We start from the raw sequence: 19,976 nt of genomic DNA, 5'->3' as shown, positions 1-19,976 counted from the left end.
TGGAAACTACAACATCGCACAGTTCTAGTTTAATCTGATTTATCTGTAGAGAAACTGTGCATCTAGCTCACAGATTTTTTTTAAAGAACTGGAATTCAAATAACTGAACCAACATCAATAATTAATTGTTTAAAAACCTAATGTTGGTTAATCGCTCACGAATATCTAGCAGTAATGACAGATCAAGCTTGGTGTGTGAGAGGTTGTGACCATTTTAGTATACATGGCCTCATAGACAAGCAGCTGGTGACCACAAGCAAAGACCATTAGAATGAAATATGGACAGAGTCCTTATAAAAACATGTTTTATGTATTACGATATGAAAGCGCAATTTACAGCAGTTTATTCATTGTTACATACACATAATATGATCTTAAAAACCAAGTAACCTTCAAGTGAAGACTTCTTGATTAATCTAATATTCATATTTTGATTTCACATAACTACAAGTCTATATTGCAGCTACCTGCAGTATTTCACTATCACTTAAAAAATGAAAAAGCAACACAATTTAGTTTTTTTGTAGACATTTGAGACATGCCATATTCTCACATACAAAACATGATAGTTAATGTGAAAATAATTGAATAAAATGAAAAGTATTTGTGAACATTGAAATCCGCACTGTATATATGTGTCGGATCATTTATTTGTGGACGTTACTCTTCGTCTTGGTTGCTCAAATTAACAGAACATTTCAAAAGCAGAGCCTTGGAAACGTGCAGAAATCCCTCCACATACCATTGCTCAACCCCTTATGCAACACTTTCCAATGTGGACAGCTGAACAATAATTGTTGCACGTACAGAACAATACACCCTTAGTTTGGGATTATGAAGATTGTTCTCTGAAAGGAGCAGACTAAAGGTAGAGAATTCTGCTCTGCCTCTGAGCTGTGTGTCAAACAAAGTGGACTGATTCTACAGTGTCACTGAGTGGAGCAGTTTAAAAGATGGCAGAGTCTTCCTCTTGACAGGAGCCTGAGGTCAGCACCACGTTGTCCAGCCCAATCTCTCCCCGAACGCCATTCCCACGCTCAGCTTCAAAGATGATCTGCAGGATGAGAGCAAAGATGTTGATGAGGTGTTTTGGAAATTGGGACTTGTATAGTGTATCTTGTTTGCTTCGACAGTGGTCATATTGGCAAGTGTGGTGATTAAATGAACAACCTCTCTAAACATTGTGCTAGTAAATACAGGCAGTCATAGAACATACAGTGGATTGGTAAAGTATTCAGACCCCTTGACTTTTTCCACATTTTGTTACGTCACAGCCTTATTCTAAAATTGATTGAATTGTTTTTTTCCCCTCATCAATCTCACACAATACCCCATAGTGACAAAGCAGAAATATACAATCCAAAATATGCATACTCTTGGCATTCTCTCAACCAACTTAATGAGGAATGATTTTCCAACAGTCTTGAAGGAGTTCCCACATATGCTGAGCACTTGTTGGATGCTTTTCCTTCACTCTGTGGTCCCAACTAATTTCAATTGGGTTGATGTTGGGTAATTGTTGAGGCCAGGTCATCTGATGCAGCACTCCATCCCTCTCCTTGGTCAAATAGCCCTTACACAGACTAGGAGGTGTGTTGGTTCATTGTCCTGTTGAAAAACGGATAGTCCCACTAAGCACAAACCAGATGGAATGGCGTATCGCTGCAGAATGCTGTGGTAGCCATGCTGGTTAAGTGTGCCTTGAATTCTAAATCACAGAGTGTCACCACTAAAGCACCACCACACCTCCTCCTCCATGCTCCACGGTGAGAACCACACACACAGAAATCATCCGTTCACCTTCTCTGCGTCTCACAAAGACACGGCGGTTGGAACCAAAAATCTCAAATTTGGATTGTTCAGACCAAATAACAGATTTCCACTGGTCTAATGTCCATTGCTCATGTTTCTTGGCCCAAGCAAGTCTTCTTATTGGTGTCCTTTAGTAGTGGTTTCTTTGCAGCAATTCGACCACGAAGGCCTGATTCAATGCAGTATCCTCTGAACAGTTGATGTTGAGATGTGTCTGTTACTTGAACTCTGTGAAGCATTTATTTGGGCTGCAATCTGAGGTGCAGTTAACTCTAATGAACTTATCCTCTGCAGCAGAGGTAACTCTGGGTCTTTCTTTCCTGTGGCGGTCCTCATGAGAGCCAGTTTCATCATAGAGCTTGATGGTTTTTACGACCGCACTTCAAGAAAATTCATGACATTTTCCGGATTGACAGACCTTCATGTCTTAAAGTAACAACAGGCTGTTGTTTCTCTTTGCTTATTTGAGCTGTTCTTGCCATAATATGGACTTAGCCCTATTTGGTAAAATACCATCTTCTGTATACCACCACTACATTGTCACAACACAACTGATTGGCTCAAACTCATTAAGAAGGAAAGACATTCCACAAATGAACTTTTAACAAGGCACACCTGTTAATTGAAATGCATTCCAGGTGACTACCTCATGAAGCTGTTTTTATTTATTTATTTTTATTTACCCTTCATTTAACTAGGCAAGTTAGTTAAGAACAAATTCTTATTTACAAAGAATTCTCTGGTTGAGAGAATGCCAAGAGTGTGCAAAGCTGTCATCAAGGCAAAGGGTGGCTATTTTGAAGAATATCAAATATATATACACTTTTTTGGTTAGTACATGATTTTATGTGTTGTTTCATAGTTTTGATGTCTTCCCTATTATTCTACAATCTTTAAAATAGTAAAAAATAAAGAAAAAACATTGAATAAGTAGGTGTGTCCAAACTTTTGACTGGTACTGTATGTAAAATAGGTATTGCTGTTAATTCTTTTAAAATAAATTAGCAAAAATCCTAAACATTTTCGTTAAGGGGTAATGGGTGTAGATGAGGAAAACAATTAATGCAATCAATTTTAGAATATCGCTGTTTTTTTATTTTATTTGACCTTTATTTAACCAGGCAAGTCAGTTAAGAACAAATTCTTATTTTCAATGACGGCCTGGGAACAGTGGGTTAACTGCCTGTTCAGGGGCAGAATGACAGATTTGTACCTTGTCAGCTCGGGGGTTTGAACTCGCAACCTTCCGGTTACTAGTCCAACGCTCTAACCGCTAGCTAGGCTACGCTGCCGCCCCTGTAATGTAAGAAGGGGTCTGAATACTTTCTGAATGCACTGTACCATTATCTGCTGACATAGTCAGCATTCTATATGTGTCCTTCATCACTCTAGGTGTTTGAATGGAATGGTAACTTACAGATTCCGGGGCCTGGTTCTTCCAGGCCACAGTGAGCAGTTCTGTCTGCCAGTCCTGGTCTTGGCTGCGGCTCTGCTCCCACACCGGGTAGGCATTGTTGTTCAGCAGCACTCGCAGCGAGCCCACCTGTTTTCCAGTGACGCGGTAGTTGAAGGTGAGGCAGAAGCTTCCCTGTTTGGCCCGGTCACTAAGGAGCAGCTTTAGCCTAGCCTGGTCCTTCTTCTCCCCCAGAAGACCTCTCATAGCCATGTAATACTCCATACCTGGGGGTTAGGGATCAGGGAGTGGACACAGGTTGATCAGTGATAGTCGTTAACGTATGACTAACAGCTATTTGGGAATGCATAGATTAAGCACAGCAAAGAGCCATTTCTGGAAGATAGATTCAGATGATCATGTGGATAATAAATATATTTACCTTATCGGTCATTGTATAAACCTATATGCATTTACATGGCAAATATAGGAGGCAGAAATACTATTAATGCCCCATTAGCAGTATGATATGTACCGTTTTCATGGTAGGACACGCTCCAGTCGACATTGTCGTCCTTGTCCTGCACCCACTCACAAGCACCCTGATCAAAGTTGCAGTCCATGAAGAACTCTGGAAGGCACAGTCAGATGTCAACGATTCACAGTAATTAGAAAGGTATTATTTCTTACCCACCTTATGTCAACAACTGAACCAAGGATTACCTTCCTGGGCTGGAGTTATTTCAATCTCTTTGACTTCTGTTGGAGGACCAAATACCGACTCAAAGTCCTCTGGATCTGCTTCGGGAAAGAGAGAACTCTGTTATAATATGGTCCATCAAAATATCAAGATAATGTAGTTCACTTCCACTGAAAGCACAAAAAGGCAAGACATAAGACAAGACATATTGAAACAGGATTTTAACCACCTTAATTAGTGTGTAGGTATAACCTTGTCTAAATGAATGAATGCTGAATATAGCTCTATCAAAACATGCCATTTCAGTTCCAAGCATTCTTCTGAAAATATGTGGTCCATGAAGACCATCCAGATGATTATGCTGTGGAAAGATTTCCCATCATAAAACAAAAGCCAGTCAGGGAAGTGGAAGCCTGCAAGTGGAAGCCTGCCCTGTTGACATTTAGGATATTATAACTGAAGCATCTTAAAGCTCTCCCAACAAACGTCCCCCTTCACGGAGTTGCTCTAGACAACCAGATGTACAGAGGCTTTGCTAATTGAACCTGCCCAGCCAGAGAGGGTTGGGGTTTGAGGGGATTTGAGGAGCTGATGACAGACTCTCTCTGTCAGGGAGTCAGGTCTGTTTGCTCAACAGCTGTTCTGGGGGATGATAATAAAAGGCTCGGAGCCTCTGCACCCTCTGCAAGGAGAGCTGAGTGTATCCCAAGGCGCTCACATGGCGGCAGAGTGGAATTCCTCCATGGAGCTGATGAATGTCTTGGGGCCTGTCTCCTCTTGCTATTTGAGACATCCTGACGAAGGCTCAGGCTGCTGTCTTACTTGTTTCCTTAAAGAGATCAACATTAGCCGCGAAAGGCAGCCTTGTTACTGTCTCACTGAGAGGCATACCATCACGTGTGATCCTTTGCCCACACTCATCTTAAAATGAAGAGCCAATAATAATAATAATCCTAGCTATCTAAACCAGATAGCTACAGAGGCAACTTATGTGCATGTGTGTTTTATCCCAAGAGTTACAAGCTCCAGTCTTTGAGGCCATATGTTGTATCTGCACAAAAGGATCGATTTGGCATGAAAGGCATATTTCATTGCTTTTATGCATCCTGGCCTCATTATACTCATCTCTATGCTACGGTGTCTCCTCAGCAGTGGACGGCTCATAATAATGGCTGGAACAGAGCGAATGGAATGGCATCAATACCTGTGTTTGATGTATTTGAAACCATTACACCCATTCCGCTCCAGCAATTAATACCAGCTCGTCCTCCCCAATTAAGATGCCCCCAATCTCCTGTGTTCCTCATGATATGCTGGGGGGGGGCAGGGTAGCTCAGTGGTTAGAGTGTTGGACTAGTAACCGCAAGGTTGCAAGTTCAAATCCACAAGGTACAAATCTGTTGTCATTGAAAATAATAATTTGATCTTAACTGACTTGCCTAGTTAAATACATTTAAAAAATACATATTTCTTTCCCACAAGTCAACTTAAATGACATTCTCTCAAGGGTTTCTACTTGCTTTTCAACATTCAGTTTCAGCCCATGGCCAGAGAAGGTTAGAGAAGTTATTCTGTTTGCCAGTTTGACTGATGGCCTCAGTGCGTCCACCTCTTTCCCAGGCTTGGCTGTGTGGGATTGTCACACCGGTATTCAGCACAGCTGTTTTTCTGGCCTTAGTTTCCTTTCAATGGTCAATGGCAAATGGCAGGGGTGAAACAGAATACTCTTTCAAACACTACGACCAGATGTAGTTTATTACAGCAACCAACATGCGTAGAGCATGTACTGAACTATATGCAGCATTTAACACACAGCATTTAACCAGTGGTGGAAAAAGTACCAAGTTTTAATTCTTGAGTGAAAGTATAGATACCTTTATAGAAAGTTACTCAAGTGTCAGCCAGTAAAATACTACTTGAGTAAAAGTCTATATGTATTCAGTTTTAAATATACTTAAGTATCAAAAGTAAATGTAATTGCTAAAATATACTTAAGTATCAAAGGTAAAAATGTAAATCAATTACAATTCCTTATATTAAGTTAAGCAGATTGCTTAATACCATTTATGTTTTTAGAATTTATGGATAGTCAGGGGAACACTTATTTACAAAATACTAATTTGTGTTTAGTGAGTCTGCCAAGCCAGAGGCAGTAGGGATGACCATGTGTTATCTTGATAAGTGCGTGAATTTTTTTCATTTTCCTGTGCTGCGAAGCATTCAAAATAAATATAAATAGCCCCCCAAAAACTTAAGTAGTACTTTAAAGTATTTTTAATTAAGTACTTTACACTAATGCATTTAACAGTAACTTAGTTAAACTCCATGGTTGAATATATTCACTCTCTGCTACATCTTATTTAGGGTTGGAGGTAACACATAACACTGGAAGAGCTCTTCTAGCGTAAGCTAATGTGTTGTTGTCTTGTCTTCCAACCACATTGGCTATTTATACCTCACATGATGTGTTGTATTTACAACATGTGAATCTAATATGTGAAAGAGGCCATTCTCTGCTTAACAGGGTTGAGCTCAATTAAACATTTTGGATTTGACTCCCATTCAACTCATGAGTTGAAATTCAAATTTAATTGGACATACCCCACAGGATGTAGAATTAGAGTTTGAGTGACAGGAAGTAGAATTTAAGTCAGTGCATTTCAAAGAAATTCCACTCAGCCATAGAACATGACCCTTAAACTGAATCTGACAGGTCACATTGCCAGTTACCAAAGAATATATCACATTTCTCTAAAATCAATGTTCATATACTACTTTAACTTTAGTGCTTAGAATAGCCAATTTTATTTCCACCAACCATTGCATTTATTTGACTTCTTTTTAAAGTAATCTTGAGGGAAATGTTGTATTTCCCTCAAATTTAACATAATTTAAGTGATTAATGAAATATAATTACTTAGAATATTTGCATACAGGTTTTGTTATGTTTTCCTTGACCATTCATTTCAACAGTTTCCCCAAAAATGATATGCATGTATATAACGACATGCTTAATGATTTACAGTATGTAGAATATTTATATTTGTATAGAATAGAATACAGAATAGAAGAGGGATTGGAATTTTATTGAATTTCACTGAATTAAATTTGATTTATTTTAGTTCAAAATGTACTACTTAAATTCAAGAATTGAACTAGAATTTGAGGCATTCTCAATTTAATTTGAGCCCAACCCTGCTGCTTACTGAGAATTAGCTTTTCAATCTAAGCCATAGACCTACTCAGTCCCCAGAACATGAAGCAACAGGCTGAATCCTGACACACACTCAGGTCCAGGGCCTAGAACTGACCTTTTATTGTGGAATGGTAATCCTCAAGCTTACACTGCCTGACAGACTGACATCACATTGCAGCTTTGAGACGTCTTAAACAAGGTTAGAGTCAGAAGGGACTCAATCCATACGTTTAGTCCAGCTAACCGTGGATCTTTAAAGGAATCCAAAGCACTCCCCAGTCCTTGCTGTCTCTGAATAAAACTGTCAAGTGACAGTGGACCATCTGACTCCTATAGATAAAAATAAAAGCTCAGATGATGTTTATACATAGTTTCCTAGACATGTGTGCATGCATATGTGTGTATATCAAGGAGAACTGTGTTTGATAAGCGATATAGATTTTATTGTATACCTCAGGTTTACGTCAAAGACACCTAATAAATAGTACCCTTCATTTTAACAACGGTGATGAGTTTAACTCCCTGGCTGTTGACAAGAGATACATAGGACAGATAGATAAGACTTCCTTCAAGCAAGGCCAAAAAACCTGAGGCCAGCCGGCCAGAGAAATGTAGAGTCAGGTTTGGAAGAAACCTGAGGCCAGCCGGCCAGAGAAATGTGGAGTCAGGTTTGGAAGGGGGGGGCTGTAATTAGGCCAGACCTTAGACTCCATAAATTCCCCCCGTCTTGAGACATCTGTAAAAGGTGCCCAGAGAGGATATACTGTGGGTCTCTGTGAAGGCATGGGGGTAGCTAATAGAAAGAGTAGACAGATGGGCAGCAGGGTCATAGGGTCGTTGTAGGCTACACTAACCCTCACAGAACAGAGCATAGAGCAAAAACCCTATGATCTAACCTAACTTTGACTGGTAGAGATGTGTTTGAGAGCATCCTGTTTAGTGTTCTATGCGGCCATAGAACATGTGTAACCCTAAATATAACTGAGTGAAAAGAAGAGTATACATCACAAAGTTCTTGCCATTCCTATTTAGGTGACGCAACTGGGGGACAGTGTTTCTGAGTAACTATGAGTGCTACACACCATCACAGCAGTAATGGTGTGTGAACATCCATATAATCAGTGTTGGTGTAATCAGATTTGGGACCACCCACGATGGAAATAAATAGGGGGATTAGTGGGGAGGAGTTAGGGAAATGAAGCTTACTGAAAACATCTCCTCTTGGATTGAGTTGGTTGTCCACATCTGCCTCCTCTTCCTCCTCTTCCTCCTCCCCTACATTAGTGAAGTCCACCTGGCCCACCTTCTCTGAGCCACCGATGTAGGTCTCGCCATCGTAGTCGAAGGGCTGCATGCGTATCTGAGGGGGGACGGTCACCTGGGGCTCGGGGATGACGTTCTTGATCTGCTCGTTGTCCAGCTTTCCTGGCAGTCTGGGCCTCACTGGGGAGTCTGGGATAGCTGCAGGAAGAAGAACCAGGTCAGACCTCGAACTACAATCACAGGTGGAATCTGATGCAGTTATACCAGAGTTTAGGCATAAATCCTGTGTTTATACAGCCATTATAGATTATAAAGCCATTATAGTTTTTAAAGCCAAAAGATGTCAGAGAGTATGTCATGGGAATTTTTCTTAATGACTTACCTTGTTGTCTTTATATAATTAATATATTTTTTTAAATTTGTATTGGCCCACCCACCAATGAATGGACAAAAATAAATGTTGTTTTTACATCTTTTAATGAATAATTAATCTATTGATTCTCTCTCTTTGCAGCTAAATCTGCAGAGCTGAGATGGTTGTATTCCCCTTACACATAACATTCTGTTGGTGGCAAGAATTTTGTATAATAATTTAAATAGAAATACTCTTAAGTTTTGAATCAAGCATTGTTTTGAATTTAAATTCATAAACCATGTGATATGGAATCGGCACATCGAAATTTGCAACCTCTATGGCACTGATGTCAACATTTTGGTTCGTAAATGAAACTGGTTTATTTTTCTATTCATGACAATTTTTGTGTGCCAATGTTTGTCTTTAATAAAGGGCAGACAAACAAGTTCCCCTTCCACTAACCTTCTCAATTTTTGCTGCAATCAGTTGGTTGTAAGTTTGGGTAGAACAAACATTTCCATATATTTTTGTTAGCTGCACATGTGACATAACTCCACTTTTCCTATTCATAATATAATTAACAAAGATCATTTAAAAAAAGCGATATTTTGAAAAAGGTTCCATTTTCAGGCCATTTTTTAACAAGGGGTGAGCCATTCTTACCAAGGGGTGAGCCATTCTTACCAAGGGGTGAGCCATTCTTACCAAGGGGTGAGCCATTCTTACCAAGGGGTGAGCCATTCTTACCAAGGGGTGAGCCATTTCAGGTGTATGTATAACTTTTTTTCTGACATGCTTTAAGTGAGGTTTAATGCTGTAATATTGAATAATTTTAACCCCCCGAAACTCATATTCATTATATACATAAGCATGTTTAAGTATTGTTTTTGCTCGCATAATTTAAAAAAACAATAGCTCGGCGTAATCCTAAGTAAATTGGTAAGCTGGGATATGAATAAAGAATTAATTAGACTTACCTTGTTCATTGAAATACATGTGTTTATTTTGTGTAAACGTGTTGTCATAGACATGAAAGATGAGCACATAGAGTAGGACAACAGACAGGAATATCACACTCCATGCATGGGAAGCATGACAGCCAGCTTCAGCCATATACTGTATGTACTTGCAAAGTCTAAAATGGTTTCATGCTGACTTCTACATGGCAGATGAAGCTGTGTGTGGTGCGGATAGGATGTAGCCAGCCTTGAGCCATGAGAGAGGGAAGGAAGGGGGAGTTCACAAAGCAACAGTGGTAGGTAGGAGGGGGGTGGGGGACGCTGCAGGGCGAGGTGCGAACAGAGGAAGTGGAAAGCCTTGTTGCATTCCATACACATCTCACCATTGAGGAAATTATCATCTGCACTGCCTTTGTCTCCCTGGTCCCACAAGCTTTGATAAAAGGGTTTGACTACAAAAACATAAAGGCATCTTTGTTTACACAAAGCCATGGCGCACCTATCATGTCACCAAGGCTACATCAGCTAGTGCCAACTGCCTGGTTCAGAGAGTGCACTGTGGCCCCTCTGCGACACAGACAGACAGACAGACAGACAGACAGACAGACAGACAGACAGACAGACAGACAGACAGACAGACAGACAGACAGACAGACAGACAGACAGACAGACATGCCTCTCCTTTCCTCTGTCCTTCAGATGGCTGGGTTCGGTAGAACAGCAGATATTTACACAGGTGTAATTTGAATCAGGGGCTCTCCCTGAGTAACATCTGTAGAGTGCAGGGGTTGTCTGAAAACAGGAAACTGGCTTTGGCAGTGCTGATGTTTTAAGAGCACAGTTAAAATATGCTATAGTGAAATAACTGTCTGAGAGACTTTTCACTCTTGTATCGGATATAAAAGCTGAATATACAGTTGAAGTCGGCAGTTTACTTACATACCCACCCACCCACCCACCCACCCACCCACCCACCAGGTTGAAGGCATTAAAACACATTTTTCAACCATTCCACAAATTTCTTGTTAACAAACTATAGTTTTGGCAAGTCGGTTAGGCTACTTTGTGCATGACAAGTTATTTTTCCAACAATTGTTTACAGACAGATTATTTCACTTATAATTCAATGTATGACAATTCCAGTGGGTCAGAAGTTTACATACACTAAGTTGAGTGTGCATTTAAACAGCTTGGAAAATTCCAGAAAATTATGTCATGGCTTTAGAAGCTTCTGATAGGCTAATTGACATCAATTGGAGGTGAACCTGTGGATGTATTTCAAGGCCTACCTTCAAACGCAGTGCCTCTTTGCTTGACATCATGGGGAAATCAAAAGAAATCAGCCAAGACCTCAGAAAAAAAATTGTACACCTCCACAAGTCTGGTTCATCCTTGGGAGTAATTTCTGAATGCCTGAAGGTACCACGTTCATATGTACAAGCAATGGTACGCAAGTATGAACACCATGGGACCACGCAGCCGTCATACCGCTCAGGAAGGAGACACGTTCTGGCTCCTAGAGATGAACGTACTTTGGTGCGAAAAGAGCAAATCAATCCCAGAACAACAGAAAAGGACCTTGTGAAGATGCTGGAGGAAACAGATACAAAAGTATCTATATCCACAGTAAAACGAGTCCTATATCGAGATAACCTGGAAGGCCGCTCAGCAAGGAAGAAGCCACTGCTCCAAAGCCGCCATAAAAAAGCCAGACGACAATTTGCAACTGCACACGGAGAAATGTCCTCTGGTCTGATGAAACAAAAATAGAACTGTTCGGCCATAATGACCATTTTGTTTGGGATGCTTGCAACCCAAAGAACACCATCTCAACCGTGAAGAACGGGGGTGGCAGCATCATGTTGTGCTTTGCTGCTGGAGGGACTGGTGCACTTCACAAAATAGATGGCATCATGAGGGATGAAAATGATGTGGATACATTGAAGCAACATCTCAAGACATCAGTCAGAAAGTTAAAGTTTGGTCGCAAAAGGGTCTTCCAAATGGACAATGACCCCAAGCATACTTCCAAAGTTGTGGCAAAGTGGCTTAATGACAACAAAGTCAAGGTATTGGAGTGGCCATCACAAAGCCCTGACCTTAATCCCATTGAAAATGTGTGGGCAGAACTGAGAAAGCGTGTGTGACTCAGTTACACCAGCTCTGTCAGGAGGAATGGGCCAAAATTCACCCAACTTATTGTGGGAAGCTTGTGGAAGGCTACCGGAAACGTTTGACCCAAGTTAAACAATTTAAAGGCAATGCTACCAAATACTAATTGAGTGTATGTAAACTTCTGACCCACTGGGAATGTGATGAAAGAAATTAAAGCTGAAATAAATAATTCTCTCTTCCATTATTCTGACATTTCACATTCTTAAAATAAAGTGGTGATCCTAACTGTTCCAAGACAGGGATTTTTTAAAAGGATTTAATGTCAAGAGTTTTGAAAAACTGAGTTTAAATGTATTTGGCTAAGGTGTATGTAAACTTCCGATTGTGGCCCCCTTGCACATCAACAACTATTCTATCAAATGGTTTTTACTCTAAGAATGTTCTGATGATTGATGAATAGTAAATCTGTTCAGGTCTCACCAGAGCATTCGAAGCCACTGCCACGGAAGCCTTGCTTGCACTTGCACTTGTAGGATCCCTGAGTGTTCAGACAGACTGCATGGTGGCTGCACTTGTGTGTGTTCGCCGCACACTCGTCATTGTCTGAAAAATACATTTACTGATCTGATATCTCCTCACAGATTGTTTTAAAGTAAATTGTTGCATGTGAAATGATTGTATACCTTACCTACACAGTCATATTTCCCACTAACATATGTCAGATCGTAGCCATTCTGGCACTTGCAGTAGTAGCTACCAAATGTGTTGACACACTGTCTGTTGTATGGGCACAGGTTCATCCCAGTTACACATTCATCAATATCTAGGCATAAGGAAGGAAGGGAGGAAGACAGACAGATTTGAATAAACATGGAATGACCAGGTTCTGTTTTCTACATTGAAGCATAGGGTTAAATATTTGGATCAATGTCAACCATCCCTGACTGACACTTTAGTTTAGCACCACAATGGGACAATGGCTCCCAATCCACACAAGTAGTTTTGTGGGAAGAAACACTACCCCATTTTGTCCAACCGGCTGCTACAGATGATTAAGTTCTTATGTGAGAAGCCTTGAGATGGAGCAGGAATGTGAAACCACATAATGGAGGCTTTACAAAGCTCCAACATGTTGACCCCTTCTGATTGTGTTCAGTAGCTGCTAATCTATGAGGTGGAGTGGTCCAGTGAGAACCAGCATGAACTCCTCATGAAGTGATATACTGTAGTGTCAGGGTTGGTTGTCCAAGGTGGTGGTACTCACCCACGCAGGTCCTCTCGTCCGGCCCCAGCTGCAGACCTGCAGACGGGCAGAGACAACGGATCTCCCCCTGTACCTCCTCACAGCCATACTGACAGTGGGCCAGGGAGCACGTCCTGGAGTCTATATACACACACACACACACACACACACACACACACACACACACACACACACACACACACACACACACACACACAGAAAATAGAACTTCTTAAACAGTACTGGTACAATATAAAACACCATTTTTTTGAGTGAATAGAAGCAGGTAAAGTAGGGGTTACAGTGCCCACTCACTGGTACAGGAGCCATCAGGCATTAGGGTGTATCCGTTGAGGCAGTAGCACATGTAGCTGCCATGGGTGTTCATGCAGCGATGCTCACAGGGACGGGGCTTCAGGCCACACTCATTAAGATCTGGACAGAGAGACAGACAGTCGTCCTCAGTTATGTACTTCAGGGATATTTATGGCCATACTATATTAGTTTGTGATCAGAAATAATGCACCTGTGGCTTCTATAAGTCTATGTTGGCTTCACCAGAGACATCAAACTTGAATATTGTCCCATGGACATCATATCTTACGTGGTCCCAGGGGTAACATATTGAATACATTTTAGGTTTCTCCAGATTAAGTATTCTATATAGCAGAAAATGAATAGTTTGGTATTGAAATATTGAGGCATCTTTAAAAGGCATCAACAGGATGATCAAGTGATTTACAGTGCCTTGCGAAAGTATTCACCCACCTTGGCATTTTCCTATTTTGTTGCCTTACAACCTGGAATTAAAATATATTTTTTTGGGGGGGGGGTTGTATCATTTGATTTCCACAACATTCCTACCACTTTCAAGAAGTAAAATATTTTTGTGAAACAAACAAGAAATAACACAAAAAAAAACGTGAGCGTGCATAACTATTCACCCCCCCGTATTTTATAACCCAACCCTGATCTGTACTTCTCCACAACTTTTTGCTTGGTTGTGCCCCTTGCTTAATGGTGTTGCAGACTCTGGGGCCTTTCAGAACAGATGTATATCTACCGAGATCATGTGACAGATCATGTGACACTTAGATTTGACACAGGTGGACTTTATTTAATTAATTATATGACTTCTGAAGGTAATTGGTTGCACCAGATCTTATTTAGGGGCTTTATAGCACATATGCACGCACCACTTTTCCGTTTTTTAACAAGTTATATTTTTAATTTCACTTCTCCAATTTGGACTAGTTTGTGTATGTCCATTACGTTACATAAAAAATAAAAAGTACAGTTTGTAATGCAACAAAATAGGAAAAATGCCAAGGGGGTGAATACTTTTGCAAGGCACTGTATCAGGGGCTTGTGAAGTAGAGAGGGATAACTACAGAGACAGGCTACAAATCTGAGCTGCAAGTTGATCTCCATAAAGAGACCACTTTGGCTCACATTTCTCTGACCTTTGACCCTCATTCTATTGACTCTAGTTACCCCACTGACCTTGATTGCACGTCTTTCCGGTGTATCCCTGGTAACACTTGCATTTGTTGGGGCCAACACACTCTCCGTGCTTGCAGCCATGTTCACACTGAGCTGGTAAAGCATTCAAGGAGAGAAATACCACCAGCGGCAATAAGACAAGTTATGCAGGTTCACTGAGGTTCAAACATGCCAGTTTTACTATCCCAGAGGTAATTTAGTCTATATTTCTTCTGGTGCAAGAAAATACCCAGCCACAAAGAATAACACATGTGAAAATCCATTATTGTGGAGAACAATTTGAGTTCTTAAACTTGAGGTTTCCATTCTTTGAATATCTATTTACAGTATACAATATTTTCATTCAACGAAACAAAGAAAAAGTTAAATTGATGAGCAGAGCTATACAAATACATTTCTATTCACCATACAAACAAGCAACATGACAAGGTCAAATACAGTACATTTTGACTAAACGTAATCACAGCTTGTTTTGTTGAGATGCTTACCTTCACATTGTCCTTTGCTGTTCTTTTTCCAGCCATAGCAACACTCTAGTCTCCTGCCAAAGCGACATACACCTGGTTGGCCACCGGCGGGGACTTGTCTGCGGTGCCTGTGCACATAAAGGACAGGGGAAATAGGTGATACACAGCTCTACCCTGTTAGATCTTTGGTTCCATTCCTTGAGGGCCAGTTGAATCATGATCATAACGTGATAATGGATTGCAGAATAAAAACAAATACCCAAATAAACACAACTTGCAGTAAATATGCATCAAATAGAGAAGAGAATTGGATCACTAAATTAGTGTACCCCCCCAAAGACAAACAACCCTAAACAGGTACTCCAAAGCACCCCAAACAACCCCAGATGCCCCAAAATATACCAAGCAACCTCAAACAACCCCAAACAGGTACCTGAAAGTACCACCAACTTTTATAGATCTGACCCAGGAGAATGCAGTGAAAAGTAGTGAAAATATAGGTGGGAATCAGATAGTTGCGAGAATTTAAGCGTAAATGCATATTTTTTATATTATTTACAGTATACATATTATCTTTGACAGATTCCCTGAGGCTCAAAAGTTGATCAATAAGGCTTTTTTAAATTTCAAGTGCATTGTCCAATAAAATACAATGCACAGGCTTCATCCAGACAATGCTTGCCTTATTTATTTTTAAAAGCTTAGATAAGGTGCCACACAGGGCCCCCCCAGGGGTGTGTGTTTAGTCCCCTTCTGTACTCCCTGTTCAGACACGACTGTGTGACCACGTAGACTCGAACACCATCATCAGGTTTACTGACGACATGGCGGTGGTAAGCCTGATCACCAACAGCGATTAGACAGCCTACAGGGAGAAGGTCAGTAACCTGGCAATGTACCTAAGATACCTTTTTGTGGTACTTTTGGGTACCTGTTTGTTTTTTTGGGGTGGGGTACAGATTTTTGGGGTACAGGTTTGGGGTCCTTTGGGTTACATGTTTGGGCTTGTTTGGCATACTTTGGGGTACCTGTTTGGAGTTGATTTGGGTTACTTTGGGCAGTGTTTTAGTCACTAAACCTCGAGTCAGAGTTGAGTCCCAAGTCCATTGTGCTCAAGTCCGAATCGAGTCACGAGTCCCTATGGCTAAGTCCGAGTCAAATCCAAGTCAGAGTCAAAAATGGTGGAGTCACGAGTTGGGGTACTTTGTGGTACCTGTTTGGGGTTGATTGGGGTGATTAGTACAGTGCATTGTAAAAGTATTCATCCCACTTCGCGTTTTTCCAATTTTCTTGCATTACAACCTGTAATTTTAATGCATTTCTATTTGGATTTCATGTAATGGACATACACAAAATAGTCCAAATTGGTGAAGTGAAATGAAAAAAATATATAACTTGTTTCAAAAAATTCCTAAAAATAAAAACGGAAAGTGGTGCGAGTATATGTATTCACCCCCTTTGCCATGAAGCCCTTAAATAAGATCTGGTGCATCCAATTACCTTCAGAAGTCACATAATTAATTAAATAAAGTCCACCTGTGTGCAATCTAAGTGTCACATGATCTCAGTAGATATACACCTGCTTCTGAAAGGCCCCAGAGTCTGCAACACCACTAAGCAAGAGGCACCACCAATTAAGCGGCACCATGAAGACCAAGGAGCTCTCCAAACAGGTCAGGGACAAAGTTGTGGCGAAGTACAGATCAGGGTTGGGTTATAAAAAAATATCAGAAACTTTCAACATCCCAGGAAGCATCATTAAATCCGTTATTAAAAAATAGAAAGAAAATGGCACCATAACAAACCTGCCAAGAGAGGGCCCCCCACCAAAACTCACGGACCAGGCAAGGAGGGCATTAATCAGAGGCAACAAAGAGACCAGAGATAACCCTGAAAGAGCTGCAAAGCTCCACAGCGGAAATTGGAGTATCTGTCCGTAGGACCAATTTTAGCCGTACACTCCACAGAGCTGGGCTTTATGGAAGAGTGGCCAGAAAAAAAGCCATTGCTTAAGGAAGAAAATAAGCAAACACGTTTGGTGTTCGCCAAAAGGCATGTGGGAGACTGCCCAAACATATGGAAGACGGTACTCTGGTCAGATGAGACTAAAATTGAGCTTTTTTGCTTAAAAAGAAAACCCAACACCTCAAGACCACCATAGTGGCAGTATCATGATGTGGGGATGTTTTCCATTGGCAGGGACTAGGAACCTGGTCAGAGTTGAAGGATGGCACTGAATACAGGAAATTCTTGAGGGAAACCTGTTTCAGTGTTCCAGAGATTTGAGACTGGGACGGAGGTTCACCTTCCAGCAGGAAAATGAAGCTAAGAATACTGCTAAAGCAACACTTTAGTGGTTTAAGGGGAAACATTTAAATGTCTTGGAATGGCCTAGTCAAAGCCCAGACCTCAATCCAATTGAGAATCTGTGGTATGACTTAAGTATTGCTGTACGCCAGTGGAACCCATCCAACTTGAAGGAGCTGGAGTAGTTTTGCTTTGAAGAATGGGCAACAATCCCAGTGGCTAGATGTGCCAAGCTTATAGAGACATATAGAGACTTGCAGCTGTAATTGCTGCAAAATGTGTCTCTGCAAAGTATTGACTTTGGGGGGGTTGAAAAGTTTTGCATGCTCAAGTTCTGTTTTTTTTTTGTCTTATTTCTTGTTTGTTTCACAATAAAAATCGTTCAAAGTGGTTAAATTATTCGACCCCCCCCCAAAAATATATTTTAAATCCCGGTTGTAAGTAAACAAAATCGGGAAATGCCAAGGGGTTGAATACTTTCGCAAGCCACTGTAGGACACATCCCCCGGCTACTTTTTGGTGACATTTGACTTCAACATGTAGTCTAATATAGGCATCTCAAATGCATCTTTGCAGACACCCCAGCTAATTGTGGCCCTAATAGCACCGTGACAGTGGTTTGGAAAACTAACAGGCCAAATCAAACCCCCCCCGGCTCCCTCCTATAGGAAGAAAAAGGGGGCTCTCTATGGAGAGCAGACAGCCTGACAGGATGTAGGTTACAGATTGGGAAAAGAGCATGTTATACTCTCTACTTACACTTAATCAGTCACTCCTTAAAGTCCTTACAGAGTTTCATGAATAACTCAAGCAGGAACCTCATCTGATTACACTTAAAGTGACCGTCATCAAGTCAGCACTTTGGAAATGAATGATATGCATAGTGATTGAATTGCACATATATTTTTACTGTAAATTAAATTGGGATGGGATGTCAATCTGCTGCTTCCCCTGTCATTGCAGGAAGTGCAAGGATCATAAAATAACTTTGACTTTTGAAGCACACACCTGGCTGGGGAAACCTTTTGATCTGAGGAGCCTTCTAACCTCTAGCCCAGTGCCAAACTCAAATGGCCCAGATATTTGGCATTCTGGCCTTCCCCTCATGGCTTCCTAAAAGCAGCCCTGGCTCAAGGGGAGTGGAAGAATCTGAGACCTGGTAGAAAACAACCAGAATAGCCTACAGGAGGAGAGGGCTAGGGGCCCCTAAGTGTGACAGGTGTCCTTCGGTGATTAACAGTGCCATGAGCAACATTTAGCTGACACAGCCCCCATATCTCACATAGTCCCTGGCCAAGGCGCAGACAGCCTGAGAGTGAGGGCATGCATTGCACCAAAACACCACTTTTCCCATTATTACATATTGAAACCAACTGACATGCCTGTGATTGTCATTAGCTAAACTGAGTAACCCTGGATAAAAGTGGCTGCTAAATTACTAAAATGAGCATGTCACATTTCTCATTAGTTAAAATTAGGATCAGGCTACTGGTAATGGCAGTTCAATAAGAGGCGACTTCTACTTGAGCAATAAGGCACAAAGGGGTGTGGTATATGGCCAATATACCATGGCTAAGGGCTGTTCTTATGCACGACACAACGCGAAGTGCCTGGATAACTCCCTCAGCCATGGTATATTGGACATATACCACAAACCCCAGAGGTACCTTTTTGCTATTATTAACGGGTTACCAATGTAATTAGAGCAGTAAAAATACATGTTTTGTCATACACGTGGTGTACGGTCTGATATACCACGGCTGTCAGCCAATCAGCATTCAGGGCTTGAACCACCCAGTTTATAATACTGTATAAGTAATGGAATATAATGCATTTACAACACTTAAAACACACAGCTGTGTCTGCTAGTAGCTGCTAGGAGTGTTAGCTAGGGATGTGACAATTGCTTTTGCAGTGCTGTTCCCTTGACCCTGCAGTGGAATGTCCATACTGAATGCTCTACTATCCAGATGAATCATACCAATAAACACTGAGCTTTACACCTGCTGCAGGCATCAGAGTGAACAGATACAATGACAGCAGCATGAACTATATTATACTGTATGAACATTTATATCTCTCTGACAATCTTTTCCTACAGCAGCACATAGGATTGATTGATTGATTGCTCACTTACCTGTTGGCGCCTGCACTTCCAGAGGAAACATAGAACAGGACGAAGAGTGCACCGATCCAGCTGAGAGTCTGCATGTTTTTCACAGGGTACAGCTCACGTTCTCTCACTATCTCTCTCTGTGTTTCTCACAGAAGCCCTCACTCACTCTGTTTCTTGCTCGGTGGTGCTCTGCTCCTCCCAAGGGCTTGCTATTGCTCCATGCACTAACACAGGGGTCCCAGCCCAAGTCCCAATTGAGTCTAGTGTTTCCCCACCACACACACACTCCCCTCTAGTAAGTAGACTTTTCTCTCTCTCCCTATTCCTCTCTCACTCTTTTTCACTCTCCTGATAGAAGCCTCTGTGATATGTATCCTCCTCTTCCTTCTCTCTTCTCCCTCTCTCTCTGATTCCTCTTCTACCACTCTCTCTCTCCCACTCTCTCCCCTACACTCTTTCTTTCTCTCTCTCTGCTGAAATTCCAGAGGTAGGTTTTCATTACATTGAGTGACACTGGGGTGTGAGCATGGTAAGGAGTCTGGAGTGA

General features: G+C 41.3%; 1 protein-coding gene across 3 annotated transcripts; it reads right to left on the bottom strand.

Moving 5' to 3' along the window:
- Window positions 1-327: 327 nt before the first annotated feature.
- On the bottom strand, window positions 328-19,872 carry LOC118386095 (epidermal growth factor-like protein 6). 3 transcript variants are annotated; one of them, XM_052522069.1, is made up of 13 exons: window positions 19,451-19,872; window positions 15,028-15,134; window positions 14,540-14,632; window positions 13,352-13,471; window positions 13,058-13,177; window positions 12,482-12,616; window positions 12,274-12,396; window positions 10,062-10,130; window positions 8,308-8,562; window positions 3,929-4,006; window positions 3,741-3,836; window positions 3,230-3,492; window positions 328-1,054 (listed from the first exon to the last, which is right to left on the bottom strand). In XM_052522069.1, exons 1-13 carry the CDS (start codon window positions 19,522-19,524, stop codon window positions 947-949), a joined length of 1,641 nt encoding a protein of 546 aa, XP_052378029.1. In that variant the 5' UTR covers window positions 19,525-19,872; the 3' UTR covers window positions 328-946. The 3 variants fall into 3 exon arrangements, with proteins under 3 accessions (XP_052378029.1, XP_052378030.1, XP_035629399.1); XM_052522070.1 differs by having other exon boundaries at window positions 3,929-4,003; window positions 19,451-19,871; XM_035773506.2 differs by lacking the exon at window positions 10,062-10,130 and having other exon boundaries at window positions 19,451-19,871.
- Window positions 19,873-19,976: the final 104 nt, after the last annotated feature.

This window comes from Oncorhynchus keta, chromosome 7, assembly GCF_023373465.1.
Source record: "Oncorhynchus keta strain PuntledgeMale-10-30-2019 chromosome 7, Oket_V2, whole genome shotgun sequence".
Classification (NCBI taxonomy): Eukaryota; Metazoa; Chordata; class Actinopteri; order Salmoniformes; family Salmonidae; genus Oncorhynchus; species Oncorhynchus keta.
Note: the sequence above shows the minus strand (reverse complement) of the source record. Positions and strands in the feature narration are given on the sequence as shown.